The 15,671-nt window shown below is 40.4% G+C and overlaps 1 protein-coding gene across 3 annotated transcripts in view; it reads right to left on the reverse strand.

Moving 5' to 3' along the window:
- Positions 1-684: 684 nt before the first annotated feature.
- LOC147311809 (alsin-like) overlaps positions 685-15,671 on the reverse strand; it is a 33,456-nt gene continuing 18,469 nt past the window's right edge. For 2 of the 3 annotated variants that reach the window (XM_086265610.1, XM_086265608.1), the window contains 19 exons: positions 15,467-15,537; positions 14,731-14,797; positions 14,435-14,604; positions 13,303-13,368; positions 12,995-13,093; positions 12,545-12,709; positions 12,211-12,322; positions 10,319-10,396; positions 10,023-10,159; positions 9,706-9,861; positions 8,858-8,972; positions 7,691-7,848; positions 6,968-7,066; positions 6,653-6,835; positions 6,502-6,547; positions 6,323-6,384; positions 5,288-5,437; positions 4,543-4,639; positions 685-4,212 (listed from right to left, as the gene is read on the reverse strand). In XM_086265610.1, the coding sequence (XP_086121736.1) occupies positions 4,174-4,212; positions 4,543-4,639; positions 5,288-5,437; positions 6,323-6,384; positions 6,502-6,547; positions 6,653-6,835; positions 6,968-7,066; positions 7,691-7,848; positions 8,858-8,972; positions 9,706-9,861; positions 10,023-10,159; positions 10,319-10,396; positions 12,211-12,322; positions 12,545-12,709; positions 12,995-13,093; positions 13,303-13,368; positions 14,435-14,604; positions 14,731-14,797; positions 15,467-15,537 (2,070 nt within the window). In that variant the 3' untranslated portion in view covers positions 685-4,173. The remainder of the gene's footprint in view (positions 4,213-4,542; positions 4,640-5,287; positions 5,438-6,322; positions 6,385-6,501; positions 6,548-6,652; positions 6,836-6,967; positions 7,067-7,690; positions 7,849-8,857; positions 8,973-9,705; positions 9,862-10,022; positions 10,160-10,318; positions 10,397-12,210; positions 12,323-12,544; positions 12,710-12,994; positions 13,094-13,302; positions 13,369-14,434; positions 14,605-14,730; positions 14,798-15,466; positions 15,538-15,671) is intronic. The other variant, XM_086265609.1, reaches the window with a different exon arrangement.

The raw sequence follows: 15,671 nt of genomic DNA on the forward strand, positions 1-15,671 counted from the left end.
TATTTTGTATTTCATGACTCATAAAACACTTTACTAGTCAATATTTCTCATATTATCAATAAATCAAATGACTGTAATGTGTGAGTTCCTCCCTTGGAGCCTGCTGAATTATAGACTAAACTCGTGGTGTATATTAATTTTAAACGCCTTTTATTGTCTTCAATGTGTGTGTGTGTGCGCGTGCGTGCGTATGAAGTCTTCTCACTTCCATCAGAGACTGGTACTTATAAACAAACTCTCCGAAAAACCCTCCATCATCCTGCTCAGCTCTACACATCGCTTCCCCCTTATGTCAGCCTCACAAACCTCAAAATCCAGAGTCTAAATCTTTCACCTACATGTGCAAAAGAACTAAATAACCCTCAGACCACACCTATTCCTTCAAATATTTGGAGCTGTTTCCAGGTGTCTGTAGCTCAGAAGTTAGAGCAGGTCATCTACTAACCTGGTTTGCTCCTGGGTTGCATGCCAAATATCTGTGGGCAAGATACTAACCCCAAGTTGCGCTCCGATGGAGTTTGAATGTTAGATAGAAAGCACTTGTATGAATAAGTGTGGGTATAAAGAGCTCTGGGAGAGTAGAAAGGTCCTGTATAAGAATCAGTCCGTTTGCAAACACTCTGTGCTTCGAAGGAGTGCTGATCATTTTTCAAACAGTCGTGATTTTAACAAAACGAGGAGACCTTTCCAGAGTTAAAATACATTTATTGCCTTTTTTAAAAATAAACATCTGAAATCAGTCTTTACTCGACATTCATCAATCATTTCCCCCCAAATCAACTCTTTCTACAAGGTTACAAAAATATACACCCAGTTAGAAAAAAATAATCACCTCAAAGATGCTTCCTAGTCTGAAACATGTTTTACATGTTAGCTCATCAGTTTTAATTACTTTATTTTCCTCTAATGGTTTCTTCCATCTAGGCAGACACTGGCTTCTCTTTATGAAATGCATGAAGCCGGAGAGCTGCTGTACAGTGCATTACGATTCTCAGAGAAACTTTTCATTTATCTCAAATCAACAAAAGTCAGTCTGAGAACTGAAGACAGTGTTGATATTTGGCTGAGGCTCTCTCTCCTTGAACCTGATAGGTCCAAAGATTTAACCCTGTAACACAGACTGTATCATATTTGATACATACATGAGATACATGAGATCTGTACATAATCAGTGTGACTGACAATCACACAAATCATTTATAAACTGCTATTTAATTTTTTTAAAGCAATAGATTCAATAAACACACCAGTTTCAAAAAGGGTCAATTATTTCACGGCTCAGGCTTTACACCATGAACTCTCAGCAACTCTCACTCCATTGCTTGTAGTATTTTTAAAAAACTAAATCAGAACACAGGTTTAAGTGACTCTGCCAAAAATAAAAACATGGTGGAGGTGGCAGTGAATACAGTGCAGCTTTCAGTAACACTGAAATTACAAGTCGTCATCAGTCTCGATGATACAAAAGCATCACAGTCCTCAGCTCACTCAAATTTAGATGGATCCTGTGCAGGTTTGTGGTAGGTCTTCATAATTTATAATCAATATCATTAATTTAAACTGTATTCCAATCATAAATAAATAAGAAAATCATTTTAAAGTGACAAAACTCCCTCATGTCTTATTTTTTTCCTTGAACACACAAGGACACAACATTTAAAAAAATATTATTCTGAGTCAGCTTCAAGGGATCAAAACAACCTAAAAGTTTCATTAACTAGCTGGACAAATGTGTTTTAAAAAAAATCTGGATCTGCATTAAAACACACACAGTAACAATTATGACGTGAATGTGCGCACCATTTTCTCTGAACTGAGATGTTCATGAACTTTGCTGTCAAACTTTTTGGAAATGTTGCAAAGTTGCTTTTCTTAATAACATAAAACAAAATAAAACACACAAACAGAAACCCAAAAACAAAAGAAAAACCCAGAAATGTTCCTTTCATGCAGCTTGATACAAAAACATGACAGATGACAGATGCAGATTCCTTTTGCAGACTTTCGCCGGCTGAACGTGGAAGTAAACTAAAGCCCAGAAAACTCGGCGTTCCTGGATCTGAAGATGATATTCTTAAACAAGAACACAGAATAAGAGAAGAAGCACTCAGATTAAAAGAATGAAAGTTTCCTTTATGCTGAGCTTGTTCATCCTGTTCAGCGAAGGACCAAAATCAGTAATCCTGCTGGTCACTTTATCCTGGTTAAAAATATCAGAGCTGTAGGAGATCAGAGTTATGTTTGTGTGTCAGAGTTACAGTTTTAGTTTGTTAATGTGCATCGGCATCGGCGGGATGCCCAGTTTGATCGAGCTCTGTCTCATTCGGCTGCTCAGTGAAAAGTGAGCGCGTCACTCACACTCAAAATAAAATTGAGCTAAAACGGAGAAAAATCGTTCAGCCTCACAAAGCAGCAGCAGCACCTAATTCTGGTTTAGAGCCACACTTTAACTTTAACTGCAGCTGACACATGCTGCAGGTTCAGTAAGTACCTGCACTGTAGCCCACATTAGCCTTCAACAGTGTATTCATCCAAAATCTGCTACCAAGAACACACTCGTCATCTCTCTCCCTGGTTTTCCACTGCATTCAAATTCAGCTAAATAAAAACAACGATCGTAGCATTAACAGCCTTAAAGATCCCTTTTGAAAACTCTTTCACCCTTAGAAAAATATTTACATCGTTATTGCAGTTATTAGCACCGACTTTTCCCTTTAAAACACAGTTATGTTTATCATCTATGATGTAGTTAGCGCTTTTTGCATCCAGTTGATGCAAAGAGCAGATGAAATCGGTATAATATACACTGTATATTCAGCAGTAGGGCTGCCACGATTTGTCGACTAGTCACGATTACGTCGACTATCAAAATCGTCGACGACTGATTTAATAGTCGACGCGTCGTTTGAAGCTTTGTAAGATCACAAAAGACGCAGGAATAAGTGGCAGGATTTAAGAGTGTAATAACGGACTGAAACAGAAGATGGCAGCATTGCATGTACAAGGATGTCAGCTACCGTTAAACCCCGAAGAAGAAGAAGAAGAAGAAGAAGCAGCTGTGTCCCAGAATTCATAGCGCGGCCCAGCGCAGTTTCCAACAATGGCGGCAGCTAGTTAGTTTTAATGTTACTCTTATTATTCTTTCTGGGTCACAAAATAAACGTTTAACATATTTTCAGGCGAGAATGTAGCTGTGTAAACCTCAAATATCTGCTCAGTTTATCAGGACACCACATATTTTCAAAAGCGCTCCGACGTTTTCGGAGACATCTGTTACCCACTAGCTCGTTAGCGAGCCGGGGGCTAGGCTCACTAGCGCCATGAGAACACCGGACTCCCCGCAAATCGTTTTCAAACCCACCGCCATCTTTCGCTACTCAGGTTAAATATATATGAGTCACTTAGATAACTTAAAATGTTATTGTTTGGCTTTTTTTTAGTATTTTATTTGTTCCTGAGTAAATCAGTTTGTCTGAGATTAAAGTTATAGTTTTTACACAGCTGAATAAACGTCAAGCAGACAGCTGATTATCAGAAGTGTGAGATGCTCCAGAATATACTCCAGTGTCCTGTTATATTTTAGATAGCAAGGAGTTTATTAAACTTCACCGAAACAATCTGCAAATTTCATTAAAATTTAATAAACTATCTTGTCTTTATTTTTAGTTAGCACAGACCTTAAACACTTAAAGCTGTAAGCTAATGATAGTTATATAAGAGCAGATGCTGCTGGTGCAATAAGCTGTAGTTTTACGTCCAATGGATGATGATCTGATTAGTCGACTAATCGCAAAAATAATCGGTGACTAGTCGACTATCAAAATAATCGTTTGTGGCAGCCCTATTCAGCAGTCAGGGAAACACTGTAAAATAAAATTTTCATTAAATAGTTCTGAAACTCAAATGGAAGTTAAACTGACACGTATGTCAAAGTGCATTTGAAAATGAAGGTGCAGTGTCGCAGCCTGTCCAGAAGAGGGCGCTACGCTCCCACTGTTTATAGGCCTGATGAGGTTGTTGGATAGAAAAAAGTGGAGTTAATGAGAGGGGTCAGACCTCCTCCTGTTCAGAGGTTTAGCTCCCACATTCCCTTTGCTGTGCACGTCTGCAGCCTCGATGCAGCTTCGGTTTGGTTATGGCACTTCCTGTCAGCGCGTGGCATCCTCCTGTCTCCTACGTGTTCGTCTCCCGCTGGATCTGGATGTAACAGGCCTGTGGCAGAGACATGGTTTAAAATCCTGCACGCATGATGGACGAAGAATAACTGTGATTGGAGTCACAGCTGAAACAAAAACAGCAATTTGGAGATTTCCTGAAGTTTTACAAAGATTTTTTGTTTCCTTTGAGGAACTATGGAGTCAGGAAAGTGCTTATAGACCTTTCTTATTGTAAACTGACACAAAACTAGGAATTTGTTGAAAAGGTTTTTTTAATTACGCTGCTTCAGATCCAGAAGAAAACACAAAGGGTCCATAAAATTATGTTGAAACAGGTACTTTTACACCTTTTATGTAAATGTGTCTGGGAGTCGGCTGCTCTCACCTTTAGTGTTGTGAACATCAGTCCCAGCTCTCCGTGCTGAATGTTGGGATCCATCATATCTTCTATGAGGCTGATTTCAGCTCCCAGGTTTCGGATCCTGAGCAGCAGAATAATGTGTAATGGATTAATTGGATGTTTATAAAACTACTTTCAAAGAGGTGGGATAGTAAAAATAACAAGACTGCGAACTTGAAAACCATCAGGACTGGTTTGGTCCTCTTTGACTTGCTTAGTTTGGTTTTCACTTCTTGTACAGCTACTTAGACAACCTCCAACAAAACACAGTACTTTATAAAATACTCAAGAAAATAGCTCAGGATGGAAAATGCCCTTCATTCTCTTACAGATATAAATTCTGCCAGCTATCACTTATAAAATGTTCCGTTTTTTTAATCATTATAAATATCACGTGTTTAAAAAACTTTGAGGCTATAGTTCCTACACCTGAATCTCTAAAGAGGGGACACAAATTTAACACTGTGAGGTCTAACTCACCGGCTAGGCTGACATCAACCCTGAATCCTACTCCTTTGTATTTGGAGACAAGCTAAAAGTACTTTTTTGGGAAAAATCTAAGTATTTTTGAAAAATATCAGGTAGACTGATGACTGTTTTTGTTCCCTGATTGTCAAGACTTCAATAAAAGCATAAGGTTAGGGTAACCAACACAGACCTCAAATACCACCAATAAGGCAATACAGACACCTCTTACTACATGCAAATGCATGAATGTGTGATAGGATACCTGGCTCTGAGCACCACATAAAGGAAGAGTGGGAACAGATCATCCATGCACCAGAGGAAGTCACCATGCAGCAGAGGTTTCACCTCCAGGGTCAGCTCCTCAAACGACTTCTGGATCACCATCAGCTTGTCTGACGGAGTGAATCTGGTGCTGTGTAAATATGAAGGGTTGAATTTTAATACTCAACTCGTGAATTTACATTATAAACTCATGACATTGTGACATTTTTATTAGTGCGTGGGTGTGTATCCCTTTACCAAAGTCTCAATAGTTTGTGATCAAGCATCACAACATCTATTAAAAAACCAGCTGAGTGAAGGAGTCCCAGTGTGTGCTTGAATAATCAGCTGCTAACTGAGTGAAATGACCTGAAAGTATCTGTGTGGCAGTCTTCACAAGAACTGGGCAAATTCTCTAAATGCTTAGGAAAGGTGTTTAATGCTTCCTTTAGGAGAGGATATAGCTGAGCATCCTTGATGAAGGAAAAGGAGACAATAGCGACATCCCATTCAAGTGATCACCCATCCGACTATCCTTCTTTTTAACCGCTTACTCAGTTCACACAGAGAGCTGCTGGCGGCTCTGAGGTCAGCAGGAGAGTGCAAAATACTGAGCACCCTCGAGGAGACCCTCCATCGCAGTCAGGAAGCTCCGCCCACCAAAGAGCTGAACATCTGTGCGCTCAGGTTCAGGATGTGAAGGTGGACGTCAGGATCGACAACATCATCCGTCACTCTGAACTGAGCACAGCTCATCATTCAGTGTAGTGACGCTCTTCTTCATGGCCGACAGGTGAACCATGAACTTTATCCCGCTTTAATAAAATCTGCTTCTAAGGAGTTTTTTTACTTGTGTGAAGAAACATTTACATTTTGAAAAGCTTGTGTGTTTGTAACCAGGACATCTGTAAATTCAGTTGCAAATGAATCACTCTTATAGATACACAAAACTCTAAACCATGAATAAGAGCTCCATTTTTCATTTTTAGTGTCTAGTCATCACTAATGACATTGTGCGTGATCACAGGGCAGCTACCTGATCTGCTGGAGTGTTTCTACAGCAGAAACAAAACAGGCGTCTTTGCTGCTGGACACAATCTGTAATGCATGCAAAGAGATCCAGTTACAGACAATGAAACGAGAGCTGCAGCTGTAAATAAAAGCTGCACATTTAGACTGAAAATTACAGAAAGAAAAAAAAAAAAACTGCCTCACCTGCTTTTTCTCCCCAAGAATTGACATCCACAGCGGCCAGAACTTCCTAAAGTGGAAAAATTCAAATGACACAAAACAAACAAACAAAATGTTTTTTTCTAAAGAAGAAAACCTTTTATATTTTTACTTATTTTGTGTGTTTTGTACTCACTCCTGCACTTCCAGGAAGCTGAGCAGCGATTGGTCAGGCTGTTTGTTGAGTCGGAGGATGCGCTCCCAGTACTCAGTTTCCTCCTGCTCCTCCTGCAGGGAGTACAGAGTAAAGAGAGGAGGATAGAGTCGAGGGAGCAGCAGAGGGAGGAGGAGAGAGGAGGAGCTCACCACCATAACACAGCTGGAGAATAACGTGGTGGAGGAAGAAGAGGAGAAAAACACAGATGAAGAGTCAGGAAAACTTCATGTGTCGTGTGTGTGTGTGTGTGTGTGTGTGTGTGTGTGTGTGTGTGTGTGTGTGTGTGTCACTCACCCATGCCCTGTTGTGTAAGAGTTGCGTCTGCTCTTAGATGGAGAGGTGGGGGCATCTGGGAGGACGCTGCCATCGTCCGGTAATCCTGGGAATAAAAACCTGCAGACAGAATATTACACCCATATTTAGTCAGGTGACAGACATTATACCACATATACATATATAGTAAAATTTATTGTATACAAGAGTTTTATTTAAGTTGGTTTCACCTTCAGTTTTTAAATCTAATAAGGGCTCAGTCCCTGTAAACCAAATCTTAAACCACAGTCCTGACTCCCTCACAATCAGCTGATTGATTTATTTTTGGTACAATAACTTTAATATGAAGACATGTCATGTTTACTCTCAGAGTTAAAAGCCCTCAGAGTCACAGGGGAGAGGTTGTCTTATTTTTTTCCAAAATTGTGGAACTCTTACAACTTAAGTGCACGAAAAACCCACATGAAATTTTCAGATCCTCGACATAAAGTCGGTTAAATCTGACCTGGAAAATCTCTGCACAGGTCCATGGTGAAATCATATGCACAAGTGCAGGTGGTCAGAACAGGATTTCAAGGTAGTGACTGAAATGTAGCAATGGCACAGAAAGCTGCACTAAGATGACCTTAAACAAGGAAACAGCAAAATGTCCTAATTTTCAGAGCACAGTCCTGGAAGTTTCTCCAGTCTCAGACCCGTGTATAGAAACTCTTTCCTGAGGGCCCAGCAAACAGATGAATCTACCTGATGACGCCGTAGAAATGCGTGAGGTAGGCCAGGACCTCTTGGACCGCCTGCCTGAGCAGCCTGCGGTTTGATCCCACACCGACGTACGTCATTCTGTACGCTGTCACCAACGTCTCCACCAGCCAGCCTAGAGGGTGGTGGGGGGTCTCACATGCCTGATGCACACACATACACAAACATCTATTAACAAAAACAAAACTACAAATAACCAAAACCAGAAGACTTTTTTGACGCAGGAAAACAGCTCATGATAATCAAACCGCACCTAACTTAAACTTGGTAATATCCCCTCAAGATCTTCTTTGTGCCTGGACGGCTTCCAATGCGTTCAAACATCACGTGATGGATCATCGCGGCTGATCGGGGCTGGGTCTCCAGTTGCCACAGCTATTACAGTTTCTATTTTGGTTTATTTTATTTTGTTTTGAATTCAGATTAGTTTCAGCTGTTCAAAGAGTGAATTTCCACATTTCTGTTTCGTTATTAGCTTTAGTCTTAAATTCCTAAAATATGTGTCAGTAGTGAGATTTAGAAGTTCATAATGAGTACTAAATACAAATGCAACGCTTTTTAAAGGCAGCTGATACGTAATCTTGGCAATTAAGTATCGAAGTGTGACCAACGTGACAGATAAAATATAAGGAAACCACCTATATTTTTATTATTTGCGTTTTAGCGTTTCAGGTAGCTTTCCTTTTTTTCTTCTTCAAAAATGTGAGTTCTAATTTATTTATTCTATGTAATCTGAAAAGCTCCTAAAATGTACATTTTAATTTATGTTTTCTATTGTTTATTTATGGGATTTCTGCACTTACTCTGGCTTCTCCCCACAGTCCAAACAGATGCCTGTTCGGTTAACTGGAGATTTTAAAATGGACTTGAACTGTTGTTGGCCATTCTATCACAGGCTAATCTGTCTAGCATGCAACTGTGTGCAGACACACAACCTCCTCTCAAGGCCCGCCTCCCTGCTAATTCATCCACTTTGCACCTTTACCTCTGCCATGCACGCTGGATCTCCACTGATCAAGTTGGGTGGACATCCAAGTTTTTGATCACACCCCGTACACACAGTCCTATCATTAACTCTGTCTTTCCAAAACCATTTGCGTCTGCGCCTTAATGAAGGATAAATCTGTTTATTTAAATGTATGATCACTATACCTTGGTGAGGTATCTTCGTATGTTGTTGTAGTTTGCTGCAGTGACAGGTTCTTCATACTGAGGAATAAACTCCAGACACTCCAGGACTTTGGTCTGAGACCTGCTGAGGTCTGGGCTACAAACATACAGCACACAGACACATCCACTTATTTAAGTTGACAACTGTATACGTAAGACACGATGAATTATTATCACACTGTGCGGCCCATTAAGTAGTTTGGAAAGTTACATATTTCTTCTGCAGGAGCTTCAGCACATTTAGTTTAAAGTAAAATGATAAATACTGCATTAATGTCTCATCTTTAAAATGTGTAGGTTTACATCATTATAAAAACTGTGTGGCAGAGCTTTCACTTTAACAGATACAGTGTTTTATTAATGCCACTGTGGCAGTTACACTGTCAGCCAAACGTGCCGAAGCATGACAGAACCACCGCTGTGTTGGATGGATGATGTGGTGCTTTAAGTCATCAGCTGTTTCCTGTCAGTTTTATAGAAGTCTAGGGGAAAATGACCCGACTTCTCACAGAATTTATGATGGCAGTAAACACCTTTCTGATGAATTTATGTTCTCAGTTTTAGATTTAAGTCTTAATATGATATTCATTTTCGTAATTATGGTGCTATTTGAGGTAAAATGTACAATAAAGAAGTTTATTATTGAAACCTGATTAAAAAAAAATCAGGCTACTGACTATTAAAATGTTGAAAGTGAGCCTTTAAAACTGGATTTCATCAACCAATGTGTGACCTCAACTTGGCTACATCAATCTTTTATTTGAAATCTGCAGTCTAAACTAACACAAATTAAATCTGAGGCTTTGATGTTGCGTCCTTTATGTGTCTACCTCTGCCGTCGTGCAGTTGTTATTGTAACAGCGATGTTCTCCCAGGCCGTCGTCCTCTCTCCTTTCCCAGCAGCGTCGCAGCCAAGCCGACTCCAACATTCATCAAACACACAGATCCACCTCTGATCTGCCGGCACGGCGTACTGACCCAGTCTGCTGCACATGTGCAACATTTTCAAAGTTTTAAATGACACGGCATTATACGATTATACCCTCGTAACAGACAAGAAGTTGACAAATAAAAGCCTGCACAAATCAGGAGCACATTTACATGCATTATTATAAAACCAGCTCACTAAAGTGCAATAAATACTCACCTCAGGCCGTTCTTCTCCTTGTTTGGAGGTTCAACAATGCCTGGCTTTGTGTACGTTCCAACCACCTTCAGCCCTGAGCTCCACTCTCCACTGAACTGGCCGTCCAGACTGTCACCATTAGGCATGGTTAAAATCCCCTGAAGGAGAAGAGGAGTGAAGAATGAAACTTGTTTTAGAGTATTATTAGTAACAACCGTGGTAAAAAGGAAAAAAAGGTAGATTAAAGTTTTGAAGACTATCAAAATAAGACCTTTGCAGACACCAAGTCCTAAACAAAGAGCAGAAATCACTTCTACCTTCCCACTGATGGTCCAGTCGTCAGTGAACTCCCCATGAAAAACTGTGTCATCGTCTGACATCAGCAAACCCGGACCCTGTCAGAAAGCACACAGCATCAAATGTGTCACCAATACGATTAAGATTTCATCACCACATTATATTTATTTACATTTCATCATCAGGTCAGATTTAAAGGCAGGCAGGACATTTTACTAGTTCAGAATTCAAAGGCGTGAGGTGCACAGGTGCACCAGTTCTACAACATGCACTACAAACTGCAGTCCAGTCACATGTCATGGATAAGATTAGAAATGTATCGATCCTGAGTGAAACCCTTGTGTCTTTTATGTGCTTTGTGCAATATAAACAGTTGCAAAACAAGAGACATCTATAGTTAAAATTTAAGTAAATACAAAGTTGTTGTTTTTTTTGTTAAAATGTCTGACTCAAGCTAAGAACATCCCAGAAAACATTTTGCAGTTGAAAAACATCATTTTGATGTTTTTTGACAAACCCAACCTAATTAACAAGAGTCTGCTGGACGCTCTTCCTGTACTCTCTGGAAAGGGGATGTTTGTGTTTAGTAATTAATTTACAATATTATCTTATCAACTAGAGCATGATAAACTCATTTTATCAAACTGATTCACACACTGAGGTGTCTGTGTCATCCATCTGTTTCTCTTAAAAGGCAAAAGGCAGGACATGGCCTCAACAGGTTGGCAGACTGCAGGGCTAACACAGAGAAATTCACACCTACGGGAAATTTAGAATCACCAATTAACCCAACATGCACTCCTTTAGACCAGGGGCGGGCAATTCCAGGCCCCGAGGGCCTGTATCCTGCAGGTTTTAGATCTCACCTTGGGTCAACACACCTGAATCACATGATTAGTTCGTTACCAGGCCTCTGGAGAACTGCAGGAGCTAATTTAGCCATTTAAATCAGCTGTGTTGGTTCAAGGACACATCTAAAACCTGCAGGGACACCGGCCCTCGAGGCCTGGAGTTGCCCACCCCTGCTTTAGACTGTGGAGAAAGAATGGAGTGCCCGGAGGAAACCCACAGAAGGAGAACATGCACACAGAGGGCCTCTGACTGGCTGGTGGATTCAAACCCAGGACTCTCTTGCTGTGAGGCAACAGGGCTAACCACTGTAACGCTGATACTGGAGGGCAGAGAAGTGATAGGTGTGATCATCTCGCAACAACTGAGACAGAATTTACATCTACATAACCATAAAAGGATTAAAATGACCATGTATTTTAAAAAAGCATGCTTGGGTAATACTGGGGTTTGTATATGTTGTTTGGCTGAGATGAGCCTGATGTCCTTTGCTGGCATGTTTAGAGTCTACTAATGGGAGCAGCAGTGGGGTTAGCATATTTTAAATTCTGCTGTTTGAAGAAGGAAAAGCATGAGCTCTGAGCGCTCTGCACCCCTCTCCGCCATCCCAGGACCCCTTCTGGTATGTGCTTCAGTGACATCAAAGAGAATCCTTTTTGATGATAAGCAGGATAAGTTATTTAATTATTACCTGCCGCATGTAGGATGCATTGTGTAAAATGCATTTGGTATTTTATCAACACACCACAGGCCTGCAGCTACTACCTGTCAGCACCAACAATTCAAGCCTTGTTACACCGCATGTCTCCCAACTTATCTGTTATTTCAGGTGCAGGGGTTTGTATATGCTTATTATAAACTAAAAGCTTTTTTAGAACTAACACATAGGATGAATAAAGACAAAAATGCATTTGTAAATGTTCAAACTAGTTTTTTTTTTTCTGCACATGTATTTAAATAAACCAGAAAAAAACCACTTATTAAAATGTACTCAAACTCACTCATCAGCTAACAAATTTGTAAGCACATATGTAAGCAGATACATATTTCAGGGTGTACTTACGCTCATTTTGTTCTCTCTGAAAGTTCCTTCAAAGTACACACTGTGCTGCGTGATGACGACCGCACTACCATGCCGCTGGTCATCCAGCCACATGCCCATGTACTTCTCACCTCTGGGGGGAAAATGAGATCAGGGACTGCTGACAGGAGCATGTCTTTGATACAAAATTCATTCAATGATAGGCCATCTCTAGAAACCAGGACCGATATCAACTACTGTGAACCGACCATTAGACGAAACCTTGCTCCGTCCTACCTAAGGAGATGCGTTCCACATTTAACACTTCTGAGTTTCCATATTTCTAAAATAGCAGTTTTCTTGGGGTTATTCAGACCTTGTGATGTCATCGTAGACGCCATATCCTGTCTTCTTGTCGTGGACCCACTGCCCGATGAAAACACTGGAGGAATTCCTCGCCAGTTTCCCAGAGCTCAGCATGCCATAACCGTGCCGCTGCCCATCGCAGAAACAGCCCTCGTACACCTCGCCACTTGCATACCTGAGTATGACACATATACAGCAGCCTTCTGTGTTAGTGTGCAGAGCCCACAGCTGTGGCCACTTCAAAAAAAAAAAAAAAAACACTGTGGAGACATGATGTTTTATTTTAGTTCCACATTTGCTGACCCAAGACATTTGTTAATAAGAGCCGATGTCTTTAAAACTTAAAAAGCTTTTATATCTGTATATGGACGTCCAGCGCTGCTACTTAACACCTGACTAAGGCAACACGTACAATTTGTGCTATCTCACACCAGAAAGTTGGTAGAAAATGTGTACTGACTTGTACTTGCCAAAACCATGGATCTTGCCCTCTCTCCACTGTCCTTGGTAGGTGTCGGTTTTATTCAGTAGTTTATTAGGGATCACACAATCTCCATAGCTGGGAAAAAAAAGTAACAGTTAGCAAAGATCAGAATCTGCGACGTGGATATTTAAAACATGCCGGAGGTGAAGTGTAGGGCAATTACATCACTATTTCTGTTTCTTTTTTATCACATGACCAAAGGCAGGAAGAGCAGAGGTTTCTTACTGGAAATGAACAACATATCCAGTAACCACCTCTGTATAAGACCAGGTCACTGTACTGACCCATCCTCCAGTCCATTCTTGAAGTTCCCCTTGTACAGTCGCCCATCCGGCCACTTCATGGTTCCTCTGTGAAGGAAAATATAGCTTCTGCTTAAACCATTTAGCCAGCGTCATCAATTAGGCTCCCCACACAAAGAAGGAATTTACACAAGAAGGCTGGAAACAGTCTTTTCTTCATTCATGCTGACTTCACTTATTGGTTTCTAGTGATTTGATTCCTCATTCATGCACATTGCTCCTCTTTGACCTAAAAACATAATGACTTCAAACCTGCGTATTGAAGAAGTGGCTCTGCTTTTTAAATATATATAAACATATTTTACATTAATCATTGTTTCTAAGAGATTCCAAAGACATAAAGTTAGATTATTTGTTTTGTACAGTGGTCCCTTGCTATAACGCAGTTCGCGGCCTCGCTGTTTCGCTGATTTTTTATGTCCAATTTTGCATGTTTTTTTTTTTTCTTACAACGCATTGTGTTCTGCACCCTGATTGGCTGTAGACCACTGTCAATCAATCTCGTGCCGTGTCTCCTGTACACTAAAGAATGCGTTCAGCTTGACAAATTTACACAAATCTTCAATCGCTAACAGTGTGACACTGAAGTGCTGTACTGTATGTTTGTAAGTTTTCTCCCCGACAAACACAACAACGTCGACGAGGCGTTTTGCACTGTCAAAGGCAACAGCGGGTGCTTTTGGTTTCATTCTATAATACTGGACTTTTTTTTTTTCTTTGAAGTTTTTAACTTTGAGAGTCTTTAAACAAGAGAGTAGTAAGGGGTTTTACAGCCTTAAAACATCTATAATAATTGTAAAAAATAAAGTTGGATACTTCGCGGATTACACCTATCGTGGGTTATTTTTAGAACATAACTCCCGCGATAAACGAGGGACCACTGTATTGCTAACTGGCTGTTTTTTGGTATTCAAGTTGTATTGGAAACCTATTGAGTTGGGCACATTGTTTTATGCATTTATGCGTGACAAAATAATACAGTTCCATTAAATCCTGTTATTATTGTTTGATTTTACAGGTGTATTAAATGAGGAACATTTTTAATGTTCTCCTAAATGATGCCTTCAGGGGCCCTTAAAGAGAATGCCAAAAACATACAAACATGTTTTCTAACCTGCCATGAACCCGTCCTGCCAACCAGCTCCCGGTGTACTGAGCATCTTTGAACCGTTCGTCTGCCGTGAACGTGTAGGAGGCCGTGCGAGTCATTGCTGGTGACGACCCCTGACCTCCGCCGCCCAGTATCTGATCCACTGTCTGGTTAAGAGATCGTAACCACTTGTTCTGCAGAGAAAGAAGCACAGAACCGAAGGTGACGCTTTAAGACGGAATTCGATCTCAAAAAAAACTTTTTTTACAAACTGATTTTGAAAAACTGAGCAACAGTAATGGTTTAAACCATAAATGTACCTTTTCCTGCGGTGTTGAGGCCACCAGGGTGAAACTCTCCTCTGGACATGTTATTTTGAGGGCATGACTGAAAATATGCAGCACAAGAGCAATAATTAACTTAATTGGTACAAAAAAAACAAGGAGGTGGATCTTTTAAATATTGTATTACAAATGACATCCAACTTCCACTCCCTAAACGCTTTGTAGGCTGGAGGTCCAACTTAAAAATATTTCTAGAATTAGATCACTCTTGTCTCCTGCTGATTTTCATAAGGTCATGCAATGCTCTGCAAGCTGGAATAAGTCAGAGCTCACTCCACTGATCCCAGCTGCTCAGATTTTAAAATCTGACTCATAAATAAAAAGCATAAATGACATCCTTATAAGTACATGAAGTGCTTATTACCATCTTATTAGTCTGGGGGTTGAACGGGACTCTACTGGCTATTCTGGGGTCTCAGCTAGCAAACAAAGGTGACAAATGTACCAGTACTTTTAAAAGTAGATGATTTAAAGAGCAGTAGGTTTCATGGGAAGTTAACCATAACCATGGCTTAATGTTTTGCTGCTTGTTGCCTATCCAATGAATACAAAGTAAATTAAAAGATTAAAAAAAGATCCCCGCATGGATCTCACTGCTCCCATGTTGCTGTTGAGGCTATAGTGTTGCATAAATGTTTTTATCAGAGCGACTAACATTCCTTTACTTCGCATTAGTCAGCATGTAGATTGATTTCTACAACAACAAACTCACAGTCCGCTGCCGTTTTCAGTGACCGGTTTCACCCACAAACAGGTCAGAGGGTAGACGTGATGAGTGGAGAACTGCACACAAAGAGGGAGAGCAGCACTTTTTCTGTAATTCTCACATATTAGGTAACAACGCGCTGTCTGAGATTACAAAACTTTAGAAATGATCAAATCTTACTCTGTGTGTGTGTGTATGTTAGAGAGGGAGA

This window comes from Aulonocara sp. 'chitande type north' Nkhata Bay, linkage group LG16 (genome assembly GCF_057382095.1).
Source record: "Aulonocara sp. 'chitande type north' Nkhata Bay isolate Kocher_YH1m ecotype deep benthic linkage group LG16, A_spYH_male_GT1.1, whole genome shotgun sequence".
Taxonomy (NCBI): Eukaryota; Metazoa; Chordata; class Actinopteri; order Cichliformes; family Cichlidae; genus Aulonocara; species Aulonocara sp. 'chitande type north' Nkhata Bay.